General features: G+C 37.9%; 1 protein-coding gene across 7 annotated transcripts in view; it reads left to right on the plus strand.

The window, feature by feature from the left end:
• MAP3K20 (mitogen-activated protein kinase kinase kinase 20) overlaps positions 1-23,209 on the plus strand; it is a 193,658-nt gene that overhangs the window by 2,974 nt on the left and 167,475 nt on the right. For 4 of the 7 annotated variants that reach the window (XM_065525653.2, XM_005573500.5, XM_074009468.1 and 1 more), the window contains exon 2: positions 12,795-12,987. In XM_065525653.2, the coding sequence (XP_065381725.1) occupies positions 12,829-12,987 (159 nt within the window). In that variant the 5' untranslated portion in view covers positions 12,795-12,828. Of the gene's footprint in view, positions 1-12,493; positions 12,623-12,794; positions 12,988-13,176; positions 13,265-23,209 lie in introns of those variants that run through there. The other 3 variants (XM_005573502.5, XM_074009469.1, XM_065525652.2) reach the window with 2 other exon arrangements.

The raw sequence follows: 23,209 nt of genomic DNA on the forward strand, positions 1-23,209 counted from the left end.
CAAAGCAGCCACACATTTGACACCTTAACCCCAGTGTCTTCAATTGTAATAGGAAATTAAAGCCTCAAATTGAACTTTAGGTGGATGGTAAGCAATCCAGTAATTACTGTAATAAGAAAAGAGTTAGTTTAAATAGGGAAAACAAAAGGCAAATTAGGAAGAGGAGGCAGAATGTTATTAACAAAAAGTCACGATATGGTAGAAAACAATGATAGGACTTTGGAGTCAGGCCTGAATTTGACACAAGTTGTGTCACCTGTAAGGTAGTTGGCTTGAGCTACTTTCATACCCTTGATCCTCAGTTTTCTCACTCATATAAGTTAGAGACAGTAGTACCTGCTTCTAAGGATAAGTACAGTCATGTGTCCATTAACGATGGGTATACGTTCTGAGAGAACTGCATTGTTAGGTGATGTAGTTGTGTAAACACTGCAGAGTGCACTTACGCAAACCTAGATGCTATAGCCTACTACACACGTAGGCTGTGTGAGATAGCCTGTTGCTGCTAGGCTACAGACCTATGCAGCATGCTACTGTACTGAATAGGCAATTGTAACACAATAGTAAGTATTTCTATCGAAAAATAGAAAAGGCACAGTAAAAATACAGTATAAAATATACGGTATCAAAGATAAAAAGTGGTACACCTGTATGGGGCACTTACCATGAATGGAGCTTGCAGGACTGGAAGTTGTTCTGGGCAAGTCAGTGAGTGAGTGGGGAGGGAATGTGAAGGCCCAGGACATCACTGTACACTACTGTAGACTTTATAAACACTATACACTTAGGCTCTACTAGATTTATTTAAACATTTTTCTTCAATAATAAATTAACCTTAGCTTGCTGTAACTTTTTTGCTTTATAAACTTTAAACTTTTTTTTTTTTAACTTTTTGAATCTTTTGAAATAACACTTAGCTTAAAACACAAACACATTGTACAGCTATACAAAAATTCTTGATATCCTTAGTCTGTCAGATTTTTTTTTCTATTTTTAAATTTAAAAAATTGTTTTGCTCCTTAACCTTTGTTAAAAACTAAGAGACACACACATCAGCCTAGCCCCACACAGGGTTAGGATCGTCAATATCACTGCTTTCTACCTCCACATCTTGTCTCACTGAAAGGTCTTCAGGGGCGGTAATGTGTATGGAACTGCCATCTCCTATGATAACAATGCCTTCTTCTGGACACCTCCTGAAGGACCTACCTCAGTTAACTTTTTTTTTTTTTTGAGTGGAAAGAGTATACTCTAAAATGAGGATTAAAAAGTATAGTAAATACATAAATGAGTAACACTCATTTATTGTCCTTATCAAGCATTGTGCACTGTACATAATTGTATGTACCATACCTTTATACAGCTGGCAGCGTAATAAGTTTGTTTACACCAGTGTCACCACAAACACATGAGTAATGCATTGTGCTATGATGTTAGAAAACTGTGCCATCACTCAGCAATAGGAATTTTTCAGCTTTATTATAATCGTAGGGGATCGCTGTTATATATGCAGTCCATTGTTGACTAAAACATAGTTATGTGGTGCATGACTTTATGAGAAAGCACATAGAAATGCTCGTGACAGTGCATGAAAATTCAGCCACTGTATCAGTGTGGTAAAGAAGGATGTTTTACCACATTTTTCCAGTTATACACAGAGCTGCTTGCCCACTGCCCTAGTCTGTTTTCTGCTGCCAGAGCAGTCTATCACAGCCTGGGTAATTTACAAGGAACAAGGGTAATTTATTTGGTTTATGGTTCTGGAGCCTGGAAAGTCCAGGAACATGGCTCTGGCATCTGGCGAGAATCACCCATTGTGGAAGGGTGGAAGGCGAAAGCAAGCCATGAAAGACAAAGAGAAAAAGTGAACTCCTGAGGTAATTAACCTACTCCCAGGCTAACAGTGAGAATCCCTTTATGACCTAATCACCTCTTAAAGGTTCTGCTTCCCAGTACTGTTACATTAGCAACGAAGTAATTAAATTTCAACATGAATTTTGGTGGGCTCATTCCTACCATAACACTCAGCTCTTCCAGCGAAGGCTTGCCTTTGGTACCCTGTCCCGTTCCCAAGTCATACTTATGTAGTGGGTAGGTAGGTTTTCATAACTACTCTCCTGCTTAGGGTTTCTAAAGTATGCTTTAGAACCACTTGAAACCATTCTTATAGCTGATTTTGAGCAAGGCCCAACACCGTTCTTTCTGGATTCATCTCCGGGCTTCCATTTAAGAAAACCAAAAAGAAAAGGAAAGAACTTCTGTCTGCACATCATGTAGTAAATCTTTACTTATTAAACTTTTCTACCAAAGTACTCTGTTGTGGGGAAAAATGAATGTTTTCCTTCAAGAATTTGTCCATATAGCCACAGATAACCCAATGCAAGCAAGTACTTGCTTTAAAATTTTGTATTTAATCTTAAAAATTTATGTGGATTTTGCATTCTCTTCTGTCCTTCTCTGTTTTACTTAAATTGAACAGATTGATACAAACAGATACATATTTATTCCCCCAGATCTTTTTTTCTTTAGAAACAGAGTCTTGCTATGTTGTCCAGGCTGGCCTTGAACTCCTGTGCTCTAGCAATCCTCCCACCTGAACTTTCCCAGTAGCTGGGGTTAAGGGTATGTGCCACCTTGCCTGGCTTATTCCCCATAGTGTTAAAGTGAAATTGATGCTGTAGGACAGCTGTTTATTCATATCACCACCTGCACAATACTGTGTAATACCACATATGGGAATAAGCACAGGAGGAACATGGGATTGGTCCTAATAAAGAGTCCTGCACCATTAAGCTGTGCAGCCCAATACTGCATGGGGTGGTGCAATTCCATTTTGCTGATAAAAGAATAGGGTAGATCATCATCCAAAGAGTTTTGATGTTAGGTGATTATACACTGGCTTTCAAGACAAAGAAACCTCTTTGCTCTGGGAATGCGGGGGGAAGGAAGAGGAAAGTTTTAGGATAGAAACCTGGAATGTGGCTCTTAGCTTCCCACCCAGTTTGGGAGGAGAAATTGAAGAAGATGGCCAAATCATTTCCATTATTTCCATCACTGATGTGGTTCACTGTGCTTCTCCATGATGTTTGGTGTCGGGTTCATAACTGCCTCCCTCAGAAAAGGAAGGAGACCGTCTATACTTTATAGTAGATTAGTCATCAACTCACAGGGTTGGAGTGGGTCTTAAAGTGGATTCATTCTGCTTTCCTAGCTGATGCGAGTCTCCCACTCCAAACCCCACGTCTCATTGAACTCTCTTGGTGGTGGGTCACTGGCTACTAAAGAGGGTGGCAGATTTTCTTGTTGGCCAACTCTAAACCAGAAATCCTCTTTTTTTTTTTTTTTTTTTTTGAGACAGGGTCTCACTTTGTGCAGTGGCACAATCATAGCTTATGGCAACCTTGAACTCCTAGGCCCAAACTATCCTCCTGCCTCAGACTCTCAAGTAGCAGGGACTACAGGAATGAACCACCACACCTGGCTAATTTTTATTTATTTATTTTTTGTAGAGATGGAATCTCACTATGCTGCCCAAGTTGGTCTTAAATGCCTGACCTCAAGCGATACTCCCACTTTGGCCTCCCAAAGAACAAGGAATTCTTTCTGTAACTTTCATCCACAGATAGCCTTGCCTCTTGATCATCAAAACATAATATAAGGTCTTAGTATTCCCTAGTTTTACCATCCCCTTTCCTTTCACCCTCCATCTTACGTTGGGGTTACCATGTTTTAACCCTTGCATTCACCCTTCTCAGGGAGTGTTCATTCCAGGTACTCAGTCAAAGCTGTACCTGTCTGTCAGCAGCCAGGATGGTCTGATATACTTTCTATTTGACAGAAAACAGTTTGGGGTACAAACAAGAGCTGAGTAGCAGCAAGACCTAGGGTGGGAGCAGGATAGGTGGTAGGTGGCGAATTGAAGTGAGCCTTGTGTACTCATGGGCTATGACTTTCTCCCCATCCTCAGTCCTGACACCTGTGAATTCCTCTTCTAGCCAAGCCCTGGAAATCCCCGCTCTCCGTGCACCCTCACTTTATTCAACTCTGGCCCCATTCTCCTCATGCCACAAGAAGCTCCCAGTTATTCAACACAGCAAGCCCACGCAGCGGCCCATGCTGTGGCCGTAGGTTGTATCCAATTCATGTTTCCTAGTTGGGCTTCTGTTTGAGCACAGACATGTTTCCACGCAGCATTTCTGTGGCATAAGTGCTCCAACCAACTACATTCCTGTGCCTCCCATCTTTTACTTCTGGTAACAATGTTTTTGGTAAGGAAGTGTGTTGTGGAAGTTGATTTTTATTAATTGAAATATTAAATTACTTTATTTCAATAAGAATGTTTAGCTTATTTTTATTCTTACCATTGCTCTAACTAGAGAGTTACATTACTCTTATGGTAAAGATAGAGGAGGGGGAAAACATGAAACAATGGCTATTCTATTTTTTAGATTCTTATTTAAAGTTGAGTTCTCTCAGATATCCATACCTAAAGTCCTATTTACTGAACCCAAGCTACTCTGTATAAGATACACTATATTTTGAACTAGAAATTCCATTTGACCCAGCCATCCCATTACTGGATATATACCCAAAGGATTATAAATAATGCTGCTATAAAGACACATGCACACATATGTTTATTGCTGCACTATTCACAATAGCAAAGACTTGAAATCAACCCAAATGTCCATCAATGATAGACTGGATTAAGAAAATGTGGCACATATACACCATGGAATACTATGCAGCCATAAAAAAAGATGAGTTCATGTCCTTTGTAGGGACATGGATGCAGCTGGAAACCATCATTCTCAGCAAACTATCACAAGAACAGAAAAACAAACACTGCATGTTCTCACTCACAGGTGGGAATTGAGCAATGAGAAGACTTGGACACAGGATGGGGAACATCACACACTGGGGTCTGTCATGGGGTGGTGGGAGGGGGAAGGAATAGCATTAGGAGATATACCTAATGTAAATGACAAGTTAATGGGTGCAGCACACCAGCATGGCACATGTATACATATGTAACAAACCTGCACGTTGTGCATATGTAACCCTAGAACTTAAAGTATATATATATATTTTTAAAAAGATAAACTATTTTTCTAGGAGCAGTCTTGGAGGAAGAAGGGAAATATCTATGGTAGACACAGTACTGGTTGGTTCTATTCATATACCTAGTCTTCAACTTTTATTTTTTAATTTTTTTATTTTTTGAGACAGAGTCTCACTGTCACCCAGGCTGGAGTCATAGCTCACTGCAGCCTCGACCTCCTGGGCTCAAGCGATCCTCCTGCCTCAGCCTTCCAGAGTGCTGGGATTACAAGTGTGAGCCACTGTACCCAGTCAGCTTTTATCTTTTTTAGTTATTAAAAAAAAAAAAAAAATAGTAGAACAGCAGTCCTGTTGAGGAATAGAATCTTTGACTCTTTGACCTTGGTGTTACGGATAAATACACTAAACCAGAGCTTTCCTCAGTTTTTTGAAGATAAGACTCAGGGGAACAAAAATTGCAGAACAGTGATTCCAAGTGGTGGTCTTTTAATACACATGATGATAAAGCACATTTTATTAATTTATTCACTGATCTCTGTTAAAGAGGCTGAAATAATATTAGCATAAATATCAAGGCAGCAAGTTTGGCAAAATAATTTGCTGAATATTGAAAGCTCTTTTCAAAGAGTATCTTTTTTGTCATATCCAGGTCATGATAAAACAAGTTAAGTTTTTCTTCCTATATTGTATAAAAAGTAAACTGGCAACCTTACTTTTTGAAGAAGGGGGAAAGGGAAGTATGAATTAGGGACAGGAAAAAGAGGAAGGATCTAAATTCAGAAATACAGGCCCATATAAAACCACAAGATAGAAACATCCAGAGAAAGTTCAAAGACCTTTTTTCTAGTAAAGTTAATCCTTTCATAAAGTAGATTTTTATTTTTATTTTTACTTTTAGAAATGAGATCTCCCTGTGTTGCCCGGCTAGGCTCAAGTGATCCTCCAGCCTCGGCCTCCCAAAATGCTGGGATTGCAGGTGTGAGCCACTGTGCCCAGCCAAAGTAGATTTAATTTCTTAAAAAAATCATCACTTGCAGGTATTGGATAAGCAGGTTATAGCTTTCCTGGGTTAGATGGCCATTGACTATGCAGCCGATAAGGTCTGAAAGAAGCTAGTGGTCACCGGGGAAGGAGAGGACGCTCCAGCACCCTACCAAAGTGAGTGCTATCATTGAATAAATAGATCTTAGCAATGCTGATATCCAAAAAGTGCAAAAAAGAAAATACTGTGTTTTAGCAATTTAAATATTCACATTGTAAAAAAAGTTTAAAATAAATTATAATTACTTAACTAATAAGATCTTTCAGAAATCACCAAAAACAAAAATGGCAGTTAAACAGAGGAGTGAGAAAGAATTAGAACATATGCAGAGAGGAAAAGGATTTAGGGATCAATAGCACATTTATTTATTAATAATTGCTTTGCAAAACTAAGAGCTATAATATAAAACAATTCTGAAGATGGGGAGAGGAAAGCTATTGAGGAGAGCATACCTGACCATAAAAGCTGAAAGAATAGATGGCTAAATATGACATCAAGGGTTATTAAAATAATGAGAAAACCATAATTTCCATTAATTGCATGTATACCGTATGCTGGGCACTGCGCTCATGTGTGCACTTTCACAGCACTGATATTATTGCCAGTGAGAAGAGTGAGGTCAGAGGGGCATGGTGCCTTGCCCAAGTAGCTACTAACAGATCTGCTGGTAGATCTCTCTAGTAGGGGTCTTTCACCTGAATCATGCTACTTCCCTGTTGAAATATCTCTTATTTGGAAGTGAGATGTATCAGTGAAGTCAAATACTGTGCAAACTTGCTAACTTTGGGGCTGTCAGTTTTGTGACACTGAATGGAAAAGATCTGAAATGTTTTATTTATGCATCTGGAAAAGCCACAGTCTGAGAGAAAGTGATTTGTTAAAGTTACCTTACTGAGAGGTGGAGGGAGAGTTCAAACTCATGTCAATCTAATTCTAAAACCTTGCTTTTTAACATTAGAACTATAATAGGGTCATTTTTGTTTTTAACTGGGCAAAAGTAACAGTGAAAAGATAAATGACTTATTTGAGGTCAACATGGATCTAAAAAATCAAGCAAAATAGGTCTATGAATAGAGAAACTTAAGTCTACTTTTTTGGACTAGAAGATTGAAAACTTTAAAAAGTAAAATAATTCTTTAAGATTTCCTATTTTCATATAGTTCCACTTTTGATAATTAGCTGATGCTGCTATATATGCTTTCAGCCATTTAATAGTTAAATTTTTTTTGAAATTTAAGCAAAATTTTAAATTAAAATTTTTTTGACATTCTACTCAAATAGTGAAATGATTGGATTCAACCACCAAATGATTGATTTTCAACATTTACAGAGTTATGATGCCTTATTTTACTTTGATTTTTGTGACATGTCTGCTCTAACCCTTCAGTGTTGTGTGGTAGATACTTAACATTTAAAACAGCTTTGAAAGTTTATAAAACAACAGTTAGAATGCTACAAAATTGCCTTTTTTGTAAAAGCAATTCTGTTTTTTTTTTTTTTTTTTTTTTTGGAGACAGAGCCTTGCTCTGTTGTCCAGGCTGGAGTGCAGTGGCGCGATCTTAGCTCACTGTAACCTCTGCCTCCCGGGTTCAAGTGATTCTCCTGCCTCAGTCTCCTGAGTAGCTGGGATTACAGGCACATACCACCATGCCTGGCTAATTTTTGCATTTTTAATAGAGACAGGGTTTCGCCATGTTGGCCAGGCTGGTCTCGACCTCCTGACCTCAAGTGATCCACCTGTCTCGGCCTCCCGAAGTGCTGGGATTACAGGCGTGAGCCACTGTACCCGGCAAAAACAATTATTTTAATACAGTGAGATGAAAATGTTGGATTTGACTTGATATACCTTGTAAATAAATTTATATAGATGACTTTTTATTGAATTCTGGTATATTCATTCAGTGCAGAATACATTTGAAAAATTAGAACATAATTTTATCAAGTAGCAGTCTTCCCTAACATGCTCTATGTATAAATAACTAGCCACTCAGATTTTTCATTCTTCTGGTCATAAATTGATCCCCTTGGAAAAATGATTCTTAAAGGAGAGAAAATTCAAGGGGAAAAATATGTATATATGGTCTAACTTTCACGTATGTGGGAGTGGAAATCTCAACCAAGTTTTTCAGCTACATCCATGATGCTTTGCCAAGCTCACTGGAGTTAAACCTGTACTCATACACCCTAGATTACTAGTTTCTTTGGTATTCAGTTGGAACTTAATTTTTTATGGTTTCAATAAAACATTCAAGTAATTGGATAGTTCCATTCACAAATAGCCAGTTCCCACATGGCACGGTGTATCACAGAGTAGCAGTGATTCTGTGAAGAATGTGGCTAGTTGCCTCCTGTCAAGTGGTGACATCCTGGAGAAGTGTGCTTCTCAGAGGTCAGCCTTTTTCTGTGACCCTTAGGTCAGTGTCAGTTGTGACTGATCCTACCTCAGTTCATCCGTATTCCCTGGGCTTGTTCCGCAGCGTAAGGCTTAGATGGATTCATATTGATCTTATCCTGCTTCAGACCTCTACCTTTGTTTTGGAAAGAATTTCTCTCCTCCTCCTTCTTCCCTGACCCTGGAATTCAGAGGGACCCAGTACTGGAGGTCCCAAATACACTCTCCTCAGTCTTCCAAGAAGCCTAGGCAGCATTTCCACATCAGGATTTGCTTCAGAACCCGCTGGGGTACTTGTAAAAATTACACACCTTACGTCTTACATGACTTGGTTGAAATCTTTCCAGCTACAAAAGGTATAATGGAAGAATAACCAGAAACTATTTACTCACTATTCAACAAATGCGTTTTTAATGGAGAAGCTGCATAACTGTGTACCTGGCTGTGTAGTAGGTGCTAGGGTCCAGATGTAAACAGAACTGAGTTTTGACTTTAGGGAATTTGTAGTCTGGTGGGAATTAAGTGGGAAACATCAATGGGTGAAGAAAGGTGCTGTGGCACAGAAGAGGGAGCATTTAACTGTGCTCGGGAGACTCAGAGAGGTGGTCAGGGATAGAAGTTCACTGGGCAGAGAAGAGTGTTTGAAGCAGAGACACTAGTCTGTGTAGAAGTGTGGAGATGTGAGAGGTCAGTGTATATTGGGAAATGCAGGCAGTTCTTCGTGTGTATGGGAAATGAGATGACATCAAGTCAAAGTGGCTATAAGTGGTAAATGAATAACACAAGAAACTTTCCTGGAATTAGAACACTTGAGTTACAGATTGAAAGAGTTCACTGAGTGTCCTACCAGTGAATGAAAAAGACTCATTCCTAAACATATCCAATTAAAATTCAGGATTCCCGGGATCAATAGAGGATCCTAAAAGCTTTCAGAGAGGAAAAAAATAATATAAAAATGGTTAATAATCAGTAACATCCGACTGCTCAGTAGCCACATTAGAAACTAGGAGAAAATGAAGTAATACTTTCAAAATTATATGGAAAATTGTTTCCTACCTAGAATTGTATGCCCAACCAGGCTACCAATCAAGACATTTTAAGATACACAGATTCTCACAAAATTCTATTCTGTGTGCTCTATTCAGGTAGCTAATGAGAGATATGTGTTGTCAAAACAAGGGAACAGAACAAGAAAGGGAAGACAGAAAATCCAAAGACAAGGTTCTCACAGACGAAAAAGATGAAGGAAATTCTTAGGATGGTAGCCAACAGGAGTCCCAGTCCAAGTCAGGCCTAGAGAGCAACCATTCCAGCCAGACTGAATCAGGATGAAGGGTCAAGAAGGAGTGTCTCTAAAAAATATATAGAACCAAAGAGTAAAAAAAAAAAAGAGAGAGAAATTACTTGTCTTAATTTTATTGAGAGAAGTTTTGCAGCTTCTGGGAGAGATTAATGAGGTGGATGTGTTAGGAGTGTAAAAAGCTAAGCAAACAACAGTAAAAAAGCAAAAACAGGGCAACTAATAATTCTAAGAGAATCAAAAAGTTATACAAGAAAGGCAATGTAATTATTGAATCCTCCATGGCACTGCTGGGAATAATGTTTACTTTGTTGGGTTACTGTAAACACTATTAACCAAATGTTACAGTGTGGTTGGAAGCTGGGAGGTTTGGGCAAGTGTGCCATGTTTGTATGCATGGAGGTAGAGGGTGATATATGAGAACTAAATTCTTGTCTTCCACAGGAGAGGTTAATAGATAATATCTGAAATGGAAAATCAAGAAATAGTAATGTAAGCACATTCTTTAGAAATACAGAGTTCAGTGCCAGAAGAAAATGCTAAAGGAGTTGAAATTAGTTGTGTCTAGAGAGTGGGAATTGGGTATGGGGAATGGGGAAGCAAGAAGCTTCTATTTCTTATGATAAGTTTTGTAGTTCAATTTCATTGTAATGCTTTTATAAAAATAATTAACAAAAATGTAAACCTAGTGTCTGTAATGCTTGCAAATGGTGTTTGACATTTGGTTGAGCAAACTTTTTAGCTTGCATACTCTATATACTTACCTTGGCAACATCCCCAAATTTTATCCAAATTTTGTTCTTTTCCATGTTTAACTAAATAGGAATTACAAAATGTTGGTAATGTAAACTATTGATTCATATATGTTTATAGACTGTATTTGGATACTGTGATCTTTCCTTCACTCATATTTTTATGTGGAGTGTATCTTCTAAACTTTAGAGGATGAACAAATAACCTTTCCTCTTTCTCGCCTTCTCCCCAAAGTAGAGTAGCGTTTGACTTCGTGTGAGAAATGAGCATTCTTCAGTGACCTGATTTTCCTGAAATGGGATGGCTAGCCAGCTGCGTGCTAAGATCCTTGAGCTGCCTGTGCACTTTACTCAGCAGAGTCCCAGGCTTTTTATGGAGAAATGTTGCCAGTTTATATGGATACAAACCAACCCCTTCTACCTTTTTATTTTGAAAAAAAAAAAAAAAAAAACCTCAACAGAAGAATGGAAAGAGTAGTAAAATGCCCAGATACTTGTCACCTAGATGGGCTAGTTCTTAACATTTTGGCACACTTGCTTTCTCTCTCCCTCTCTCTATTCCCATGTACTTTTTTGGGTGTGTGTGTTGGAGAACAGGGATGAGGACTGAACCATTTTAAAGTAAATTATAGACATCATACTTTAAAATGTCTACATGCATTTCCCAAGCAATACATCCAAGGACATCCATCTATAAAACAAAAATACCATTATTTGCCATGGATGAATTAATATCATCTAATGTATAGTTAATATTTAGATTTCCCTAATATCCTAATAATATTTTCTATAGTTTTTTAATTCAGAATCCAGTGATCATAAATTATATTTAGTCATTGTGTTTCTTTCTTTCTTTTTTTTTTTTTTTTTTTGAGATGGAGTTTTGCTCTTTGCCTAGGCTGGAGTGCAGTGGCACCATCTCAGCTCACTGCAACCTCCGCCTCCTGGGTTCAGGCAATTCTTGTGTCTCAGCCTCCCAAGTAGCTGGAATTACAGGTGCCTGCCACCACACCTGGCTAAGAGACAGGGATTTGCCATGTTGGCCAGGCTGGTCTCGAACTCCTGACCTCAACTGATCCACCTGCCTTGGCCTCCCAAAGTACTGGGATTACAGATATGAGCCACCACACCCAGCCTAGTCATTGTGTTTCTTTAAGTTTTCCTTATGCTAGAAGTTTCTCTGCAAAACAAAACAGAAAACAAAAAAACCTTTCATGACATTCACAATTATGAGGAGCCTAGACCAGATGTTTTGTAGAATGTCCTAGAAATATAGATTTGTCTTTTTGCTCCCTCATAAGGTTCTGGTGTATGCTTTTTGCAAGAATACGTGCACCAACTTTTTTATCCACCATTTTTAAAGTTTTTATGTAGGTTCAAAATTTTAGCCCAATTTTAGTTCAGTTTTTGTGTTTGTAAGTCTCATTAATCTATGGTTTGGCATAGGGTGTTAAGAATGGCCACTTACCTGGAGAATAGTAAAACTCTTTAGACCGTAGGAAAGATCACTAGAATAATCTCTGGGAGGGGTAATACGTTTCTCTGGAAACAAGCATAATATTTTTTAACGTCCTTGGCAGTATTCTTTGGATGACTTAATATATTGTAATCAAGGGCAAATTTTTCTACTCTTTAAGTTTTGTTACAATATACAGTCCAGGGAGCCACTTCTGGCAAACACTTGACCAGCTTTTCTGTTATCCCTAAGTTGAAAGTTTGTTTTTGGAGTCTAAACATTGATTGTGTGTTCGGTTTGCAACCCTTTGGCTGTCCGTGTACCAGGATGCTCAGCGGCTTAGGCTGTGTATATTTTGTGTGAAGTGAGCGCAGCGTGGAGAGGTGGCATGCCTTAGATGCCAGGGGAGCTATGCAAGCTTGCTGTGGAAAGCATGCTTCCCGCCTGTCAGGGCTTCCTGATAGGAGACCTGGTGACACAGTAGCCTTTCGGCAGAGCTCCTCGGGATGGGTAGTGCTGCTGCAGGTTTTGTCAGGGGGAAATCTGAGCCATTTCTCCGTGGACAGCTGGGTTTCAAAGTCTGGGCAGGTTGTTGTTGAATTTTGCGTGGGCTGCCAGGGTGAGTGTTTTCATTTCGATTTGTTTATAATCTTGCTTTTCTTCTTCCTAAGTCACCATGACTTTCTGGAAGTTTCACAGGACTCATTCGTGATATATTATCTAAAGTAGGATTCAGAGGATTTAGCCTAATATATTTGTAATTCAGCTTTTCTTTTTCTCTCTTTCTGCAGATTTTGTGGAAGTATAATACTTTGTCATTATGAGATGTCGTCTCTCGGTGCCTCCTTTGTGCAAATTAAATTTGATGACTTGCAGTTTTTTGAAAACTGCGGTGGAGGAAGTTTCGGGAGTGTTTATCGAGCCAAATGGATATCACAGGACAAGGAGGTGGCTGTAAAGAAGCTCCTCAAAATAGAGAAAGAGGTAAGGTCTTTTCCAGCTGACAGAAACAGTCACGATACCACTTATGTAAACTTTTTCAACCTCGAGTTAGAGGGTCACAGGGTTGCAACGGATCTTGCAAGGCCTTTGGGGCTGATCCATGAGGCCGTTCCCAATTTCCATTCTGGGAGCCCCATAAATAGAAATTATTGCAGCGTGTGCTTTAGGGTTGAGTTCTACTAGGGGTCAGCTGAAGTAAGAGGATTTCTTTCCAGGGCGTGAAAGACCGAATGTTCTCTGAGCTCTCCTGGAGGCAGAGGTGAGATTTCAGACCTTCCCAGGGTTCAAACGTTTCTCTTCCCTAGGGCAGCCAAGAGGGGTCGGTAAAGAGTAATGTGTAAAGTTTTTATACCCTTTCCATTTTCTCTGCTTGAACTTCTGGTCATCAGCAATTGTCTTTTAAAAGATAAAAGGCATTTTTTTTTTTTAAACTGAAATATGCAGTACCTGTTTCTTGGATTTCACCTCTACTTAAGGCTAACAGTGATGGGCTTTGTATTATATAGAAGTAATAGGTGCCAGACAGAGAGCTGCCCTGCTAGTAAAATCAGAAAAGGGTCTTGGCTTTCGGAGCCTGGGATTTATGCTGGTCCTAGATGAGCTCAGAGCTCTTAGAACTTTCATCCTTATCAGGAATGAGATATAACATGGTTGTCACATTCAGTTTGGTACCATGAGAATAAAACTAATTGCAGAGCTGACCTGCAGGGACTCAGCAGCATTGATAACTTCAGTAGCGACCCTCTGGAGCTGGTTTTGGTCATTTCTATTTATGTCCTGTTTTGGCTAATTATTGTTCAATATCTTTTTAAAGTGAACTTTCCCATAAATATCCTTTAATCTCCCTGAATGATTTCATTTTTTTCGTTAATTGCTGCCAGTGAACCATAGCAATTGATTAGAGAAGGAAACCCAAATGGTAGCACTTTGTGGGTTTCCTCCCAGCAGTGCTATGTAATTGTGTGATCACCAGCTGTGTTTCCAATTGTTGAAGTCAGGTTAGAAGGACTGAGATATCTCTACCTTGTTGTATCTATAGGTTTTTGGAAGGTATTAAGAAATGAGAGCTTTTAAAGCCCATCCGTACACAAAACAGAAGGGTACTGGATATAAGAAAGTCACTTTCCCTTGCCCCCATTTCTCAATCAGCAAAAATTTTTTATAGTAGCCAAGTACGAAATCCATGTCTTACCTTTCACTGAATCTAGCCCTTTTAGCTGATCAATTCATTAAGTCCTTTATAGGAAGCATTATTGTCCCCGTTTTATAGATTGGGAAATAGAGCTTTACAGATTGCGTTTTATAGATCGTGAAATGTATTAAGCTGCCCCAGGAGGGGCAAATGAAATCCAGGAGGCTAGAACCCTATTCTTTAGTTTCTAACTTTGAAACCTCTAATTGACCAGGTATGAAGAGAAAACTAAACCTGCTCCATCCATTTATAGTCAGTTATTTATATATATGCTAATATTTTAAGCTTTAGATTATACAACTTTAGTGAAAGGAACATGTTCTTATATGATTGTTCGGTGTGAGAAAGATTTTATGAGACATGAAACAGATTTTGATAGGAAAATATTAATTGTAACCCATTTACTCCACTCCCCCCTACCCAAGTATACCTACATAATACCTTTTCTTCTATTCTTGGGAGAGCCAGGAAAATGACATAGGAAAGTACAGGAGTGAAAGCAGGAATTGGAAACTGCCAAATCCTGCTTTTGTGCAGGTATTTAACATGAATGTAGATAATTCAGAAATTCAGTTGATTCCAGTAAACTGTAAGAGCATAACTCATACACCTTTAAGTAGGAAAAACAAAACCTCCACTTTTGCTTTGGGGCTTAGTCAGTGATTATGAGTGATAAAGAGACACAGTAAATTATGGTAAAGGATCCCCATTTGTACTAAAACAACATGAGTTTAAGACGTAAAAAGTTATGGCGAGGAGTTGACAGTTACTAACAAGGAAATATACATTTCTTATGTAAATAATTTTATACTTTATGAAATGTGTGTTGGCTTCTGGCTAGGTGTTTTCTAAGTGATAAGATAAAGGTAATAAGCCCTGGATTTTTTCCAAATTTATAGATCCAGTTCCACGTCACTTGGTTGTTTTTTGCCAATGAGTTTTAGAGACAATGGAACACTTAATAAAATGTTTGCTGCTCTTTTCATGTGACTCTTTAAGAATTACTTAATATTAGACTAAATATATGTTCTATAAACTTAGCAAAATGTGGAGAAAATATATACCAAACTCTAACTTTGTTTATGTGAGTGGAGAAAGGAAGACTGTTTACTTTCACTTTATTTGCAGACCTCTAGTGTGATGAGTATGTACTACTTTTCTCTGTTTTAGTGGTTATAATATTACTTTATTTAAAAACAAAAAAGAAAGACTGTATTTACTTAAAATCTCTGTCGCTCTTTAAAACTTTTTTTAAAAAAATTTTTAAATCTAGAGAACAATTAAAAGAATACTACCATGAACTCTAGTACATTATATTCTTCCCCTAGACTCACCATTTAGTAACGTTTTACATTTGCTTTTTCTCTATTTATTATTGATTTACATGTATTCATATATAGTATGATTTTTGCTGAACCATGAGAGTACATTATAGATGCCATGTACCTTTATCCCTAAATACTTCAGCATCTCCCAAAACACAACCACAGTACAATTAACAAATTCAAAAAATTTAACAATGATAACAGTAATGTTATTTGTTATACAGTCTATATTCACATTTTGCCAACTTTTGCAATGCGAGCTTTTGATGGCAATTTTTCCAACCCAGGATCCAATCCAGGATCATATATTGCATGTCATCAACATGTCTGTTTAGCCTGGCTTAATCCAGAACCGTTTCTCTGCCTTTCTCTGTCTTTTAAGATGTAGACATTTTGGAAGAGTATAGGACAATTGTTTTGTAGAATGTCTCTCATTTGGGGGGGTGATTTCCTCCTCCAGCCCCCAGCCTAGTCAGAGTTTATGTAGTTTTGGGAGGAAAACTACATAGGTCATGTGTCCTTGGTGTGTCTTAATGGGTGTCTTGTGATGTTGGTTAGTCTCATTATTGGTGATGTTAGTTTTGAATCCTTAGTTAAGAGGGGTTTACCCAATTTCTCCACAGTAAAAGAAAGTACCTATTTTTCCTTTGTAATTAATAATTAAGCTATTGGTAGATACTTTGAAGCTAAGTAAACATCTTTCCTCAGCAAACATTTACTAATGATTTTAGCATCCATTGATGATTCTTGTTTGGATCAAATAGTATTATGATGGTTTACTGTGCAGAAAGTAAAAAGTTCTAGCATAAGTGAGTTTGCCCTTCTTTTTTCCTTTCATCCTTTATTCATCCATCCATTTGTGTAGTTATTGTTTGATTGTATACTTAAAGACTTTTTGGAATTCAGAATGTTATAATCCATTAGTGTTATTCATTTTCATGCTTAACTTATCCCAAATTTTGCAAATAAGAGCTCTTTCCAGCTGACTCTTGTGTCCTTTTGATATGTCACCAACATTTTTTGATGATTTTCTTACTTCAGGCACAAAAAGATGTACTAGGGTCATTTACTTCCTGTCTCATTCCTGGAGTCAGCCATGTTTTCAAGAAGCCCTGAGTCAATAGACCTGATTTTGGAGTATATTATTTAGGAGCCAAGATTTGGGTACTAGGATTGTTTACTTTAGACTTTTTTAAAAAGAACATTGTCTTTTTGGCAGAAATTATAGAGAAATTTTATTTATGAAAGCATTTAATTTGAAATGTAAACTCATGGGTCTGGTTAGCTAGCATCTGTGATACACTGCTATTAGGAATGTAAATTGGTAAACCTTTCTGGAGAAGAGTTTAGCAAAATGTATCAAGAATCTTAAAATGTTTACTTCTTTGGGCCAGGAATCTTACTCTGGGACTTTATCCTAAGGAAATAATCAGAGATGTGCAGAAAGATGGGTATAATTATAGGATTCTTCTCAGATGTATAACAAGGAAGAATTGGAAGTTACAAAGTATGTTGCAGCATGTAATTGATTTCTCTTCCATTTGGAAGAACATTTAGAAAGCAAGGAAAATGCTCATTGTATAGTGCTAAGTGGTGAAAGGAAGTTACAAAACATTATATACAATATGATCCCAGGTGTAGGTTTTATGTCTGTATAGTGCTTTTATTTTTCCTATACTGTACTTTGTTTTTCATATTTTCCTATGATGATTTTACATTTCTTTTCCCCGCAGCATTTTATCGTGAAAAATTTCAAACATAAAGGTGAAAAAGTTTTGTAAATATTTGCATACCTACCATCTAGTGCCTATCATTAATATAAATACTTGCTTTATAAGATGTGTATGCAGCTGTCTAACCTTCCATTTATTAATTCATTTTTGATATATTTCAAATAAGTTGCAGGCATCAATATGCTCCTTCTTAAACACTTCATTGTGTATATTTTTACTAGAGTTCAGTATGTGTTTGCAGTTTTGTTTTCTTCTGGGGTAGAATTTACCTCAAGTTTTGAGAAATGTAAATACCACATGACCCACTTATTTACTTTTATAATCAGAAAAATTCAATTTAAAGACATATAACTGTGACAATCTATATCACTTTCAATCTATATCACTTTCTCTCTTTTTTTTTTTTTTTTGACATGGGGTCTTGCTCTGTTGCCCAGGCTGGAGTACAGTGGTACAATCTCTGCTCACTGCAGCCTTTGCCTCCCGGGTTCAAGCGATTCTCCTGCCTCAGCCTCCCGAGTAGCTGGGACTACAGGCACTTGCTACCATGCCTCGGTAATTTTTTGTAGTTTTAGTAGAAACAGGATTTCACCGTGTTAACCAGGATGGTCTCGATCTCCTGACCTCGTGATCCGCCCACCTCGGCCTCCCAAAGTGCTGGGATTACAGGCGTGAGCCACCACGCCTGGCCAATCTAGTGAATTGAGTTTTGTAAACCTCTTTAGCATATCACACAACACTAATTTTCCACTCTCAATATGCAGCTGTAAAGTGTTTAATGTTTACTTTCATATTGCTTTTCCATAGCAGTGCAAGACCTCAGTTTAGCTTGTTTACATTATTTGCAGATTTACTTACAGTGTACTATTTATTTCTGTTTTTAAAAGTGTTTGCAATAGGAGAAAATCATATGATCTTAAGCATATACACCAAAGGTAAGAAAGGAAGCCACTGTTGTATCTTTTTGATGAATTCCAGATGAGCTGGGATCAAATTGAACTGCTTAGGCAGAAATTTGAGGGACGAGTAGAAGTGGCACTGAAAGACATTGTGACCGCAATGTCCTATTTACATCTACTGCCCAGAAGAGAACACTCCAACATGACAGAGTTCATCAGCTTGAATGTTAACTTTTGAAAACAATTAATTGGCCTGGCGCAGTGGCTCATGCCTGTAATCCCAACAATTTGGGAGGCCGAGGCGGGTGGATCACGAGGTCAAGAGATCGAAACCCCGTCTCTACTGAAAATACAAAAATTAGCCAGGCCTGGTGGTGGGCGCCTGTAGTCCCAGCTACTCAGGAGGCTGAGGCAGGAGAATTGCTTGAACCCAGGAAGCGGAGGTTGTAGTGAGCTGAGATGGCACCAGTGCACTCCAGCCTGGGTGACAGAGTGAGACTCCGTCTCAAAAACAAAACAAAAACAAAAAAACATAATTAATCACAGCAACTTAATTGTGCTCTTGTGGTATATTTGATAATACATTGAACAAGATATGTCTGTACATAGTATTTTTTTTCTGTCTGGAAAAGATGGGAACCTGACAGCCTTTATGTTAACTTGCAATCTGTTGATATTCAATTGATATTAGGAAACCACATTTAAGTATGAGATACGAAAGAAACACAATTCCTTTTTATTTTCTCAAAAGAATCAAAAGGAAATAGAATCCTTAAGAGGTAATATACAAGGCCTTTTCTTCATCTGTCTTGGCTTTTGTAAGACACCATTACCCTTATTTTAAAAGTAAAAGCATCCTACCAAATTTCACTGCTTTAGAAATGTTGGAAGCCAGATAAATTCAAGTTTCAAATGTATTCCACATTATAAATATTTATAGATAAGGAGAGAAGATCAGTGTGTCAAACTGGTTATAATAACAGGAACTATCAATAATTTTTATATAAAGGGAAAAATATCTGTTTGAAATAGGAAATGTAATGTTGAAATTGACAGAGAACCAAGAGCAAAAAATAAAAAGCTTTTATTATACTCAGTTAATGTGGGATTGTTTAGTGATTTATGGAAGGCTAAATGTTATCACTTTATTAGCTCATGGGAAGGAGATGCTTCTTTTCTATGCAGTTCTATTGCTTTTTATTAATAAATTCTTTACATTTGTTTTAATTGTAAGTGCTATTTTAAATATTTCCCCCTGCCCCAAACACAATAACAAGAATAATGCCACATTTACTTTCCTTGTAAATCCTCTCAATATTTAAGTGTATTGATGGGACCAATGCAAATAAAAATTAAGTATCTTAGATATTTGACAACTGCTATTGAGTTCTGGCATAGTTTCTGTAATAACTTGTCCAAAGTGGTGCTCAAGAGTGGCCACTGGTATTTTTAAGCATGGAGAGAGCTTTCTTAACTATACCAGAGCTAATGTTTTAAGTTGGTACAAGTTGAGCATCCCTAATCTGAAAATCTGAAATTCAAAAGGCTCCAAAATCTCAAACTTTTTGAGAGTAGATGTGACACCACAAGTGGAAAATTTCACACCTGACCTCACGTGACAGGTCACAGTCAAAACTTTGTTTCATGCCCAGCATTATTTAAAGTATTGTATGAAATTACCTCCAGGTATAAGACATAGATGAAACATAAATGATTTCATGTTTAGCCTTGGGTCCCATCCCCAAGATACCTCATTGTATATATGCAAATATTCCAAAATCTGATAAAATCCAAATACTTCTGGTCCCAGGCATTTTGGGAAAGAGATACTCAACCTGTACTTTCAAATGTACCCATTTATGGCTGAAGAATATTTGTTATAGCATCTCCACATGCCTAGTCTCTTCCCCTTCACTCAGGAGTTCCTTTGTGAGTTATTAAAATAAATAATCTCATATAAAATTTTTCTCTCCACAGTTAGAATTTACTCATTCTGGATTTTGTCCTTTTAGGTCAGTGGTTCTCCAAGTGTGGTCCCTGGACCAGCAGCATTAAGCATCACCTGGGAAATTGTTAGAAATACAAATTCTTGGGCCTCACCCCATGCCAAATGAGTCAGAAACTGGGAGGTAGCGCCCAGCAATCTGTGTTTTAACCAGCTTTCTAGTTGTTTCTGATGTCCACTAGAGTTTGAGAACCACTACTTATATTGTACCTAGTCAATCATATGCTAAATATAGACAGTATAACTTCAGTTTGGAATTTTGGGTACCTTGTCAAAAAGTGGCGGAGAGGTTTTCGCTCTTAGAGGCCTTTAGGCTCTTAACTTCACCCATGTAGATGACCACCTATGCACATAATGAACCAAAGGCTGACTTAGGAATGGCAAATGTACATGAAACCTCAGGCAAATACTGTCAAATTCCAACCCCTTCTCACACTGGTACTAATCTGACTTTCCAGCCTTTTTTTCCTTCCCTCCCTCCCTCCTTCCTTCCTTCCTTCTGTTGTTTTTTGTTTGTTTGTTTTTGTTTTTTGTGTTTTTTGTTTTTTTTGAGACAGGGTCTCCCTCTGTCCCCAAGGCTGGAGTATAGTGAGCTCACTCTAGCCTCGAACTCCTGGGCTCAAGCCATCCTCCCAGCTCAGTCTCCCAAGTGGCTGAGATTACAGGTGCAAGCCCTCTCACTCAGCTGTTTCATTTTGTCTTTTTAAATTCTCTGACACGATCTCTCCACTCCTGTCCAACTGTTCTTCTGTATTACTTTTTAAATTTCTATAGCCTTGTTCACATTCTTTCCTTTACTTGTAATACCTTTGTCTTCCCTGTCTGGGCAGATCCTACCCATTCTTCAGCTATAATTATTTCCTTCTCTATGAAGCATTCTCAGTCATACAAGCATATTTTCTTTTTCTCTTCTGAATTTATACCACGTAATACCCATAGTACTAATTTGACCGATGGTTAAAACTGCCTGTGACTCTGCATTCCAGTGAGAAATTGTCACTGAATTTTTCATGTGAACATGCTATGTCTTCTCATCTGAAAAGCAGGGCTAATAATAGTACCCACATCATAGACTTATCGAGAGGACTGAGTGAGATCGTGCATGTGAAATGTATGTAGAAGAGTGCTTGACTCATAGGAAGACTTGGATAACTGTTAACTATCACTTGCATCTTCACAACTGTACCCCACAGTCAGAACAGCAGCTAGATGTCATCTTTTGTGAAAATGTTAATTAGTTGATATCTAGGCCTCATGCTGAGAAGGGATCAGATGCCACAAATACAGTTAGCACCAAAGACAATCTGGCAAGGCTCAGTGTGAATACCACGAGCAAGTACATGTGTGGTGTGTTTGATGTCCTGTAGTGAGCTCTCTGAGGGCAGGACTGTCTTTGTAGCTGACGCTGTCACCAAACAGGTCATGATCACTCTACCACGTACGGCTACCGCTGTGAGCCTGAATTTGGTGAAGGGCTTTATACCATTGCCCTCTTCTTCTTCACAGTCACTTTATACGATTATAATCTGCATTCGATGGAAACTAAGGCTCAGGGAAATTAAGCAGCCTGCCTAATATAAACAGCATTGTTCACGTGGGTCTTCCTTGCCAGCCACACAACACCTGCCATTGTGCTTTGCTCCTAGTGAACATTGAAGTATTTGTTCCTTGTTACCTGGTATTGTGTCGCAGTGGACATCCCTCTCATTCTTGTTCATCTAGGAAAGGTATCTCATATTGACATACCTACATTTTCATTTACTCTGCTTTGAGCTGTGAAGAGGGTAGAACTGGTGTGTCTTTACCGTGTCACTGTGAGTACAGTAACACACTTGCATTCACCTACATAGTAACAAACTCTTAGGTATTGCCCTTGCTCTAGGGTTCCTGATGTCTGGTTTTTATAAATGCCCTTGCTTTTGTGCCTTTTAGACAGGCATGCCATTTCTGCTTAAGGAATTTTAAACATGTCACTGTGCAGTGCTTTAACATTGTGCTATGTATATAAATCATCATTTTGAATTAGAGAGTAAGCAATTTAAAATAATGGATCGTTTTATTTGATAATTAACATAGTCATCATCCAGAAGTGTATATTGAACAGCCATCCATCACTCTGCTCTTTTCTACCAGACATTTCTGTTACTGGGAGCTTGTAATCTGAGACACTCCAAGGTGAACTGCTATAAAGGCAGTAGAGGAAATTGGACACATGTTGAGCAAATAAATGTATTAAACGAGTAACATGTTTTACTGATATGTCTGAAGATAACTCAAACCTTAGGAGAGAGGTCAGTGAGGAAGAGCCACCAGAAAGGCTTCTCCTGGGACCAAGAGGAGTTTAGAAAATTACCTGAATTATAACTAATGTTCTTACCATGTTATGTGAAATGTAGTTACACTAAGAAAACACAACTGATTTTTTTAGATGATTAGTATGACTATAAAAATGTTTTATTTGCAAGCCAAAGCCCCTAATCCTTCTCATTTTTGCTTCTTAGTCTTTTAAAATTTAAAAAATCCTTTCAAAGCTTTGTTAGATTACGTATTTACCTGTATGTGGAGGTTATTTTCGGTTTGCCTTATGAGAAACATTGCAACTGTTATTTCACCTTTTCATTAAAGTCTTATTGATCTCAGCATATTGAGCAATAAACATTTCAGTTAGTTAATATTTGTTCTATAGCCATGCTCAAAATGTTATGCTGAAGTAAAACCAATTAATGTATTTCAGTAAAAATGTTATAGCCTGAGTAGCTGATGTTATACAAAGCTCAGCTCTTGCTGTTAGAAGAAAAATAGTATACAGCATGAATTCAATTCCTGAGAAACTCAAAGCCTAATATAGAGAATTGAGAAATTGAAAAATTGGAGGAGAGAAAAAGCAGCCCGTAAGTATTTCAGATAGTTTCAGAATTGGTATGACTGGCTCTTAGTCTTCAAAAATAGAATTATCTCACTTGAATATTTTAAAAGTACCTAGAATTTTCTTCTCTGTTCTGTAGTGAAGACAGGAAGTCACTGACATGAAATTACCCAAAAATAGAAGC

This window comes from Macaca fascicularis, chromosome 12 (assembly GCF_037993035.2).
Source record: "Macaca fascicularis isolate 582-1 chromosome 12, T2T-MFA8v1.1".
Classification (NCBI taxonomy): domain Eukaryota; kingdom Metazoa; phylum Chordata; class Mammalia; order Primates; family Cercopithecidae; genus Macaca; species Macaca fascicularis.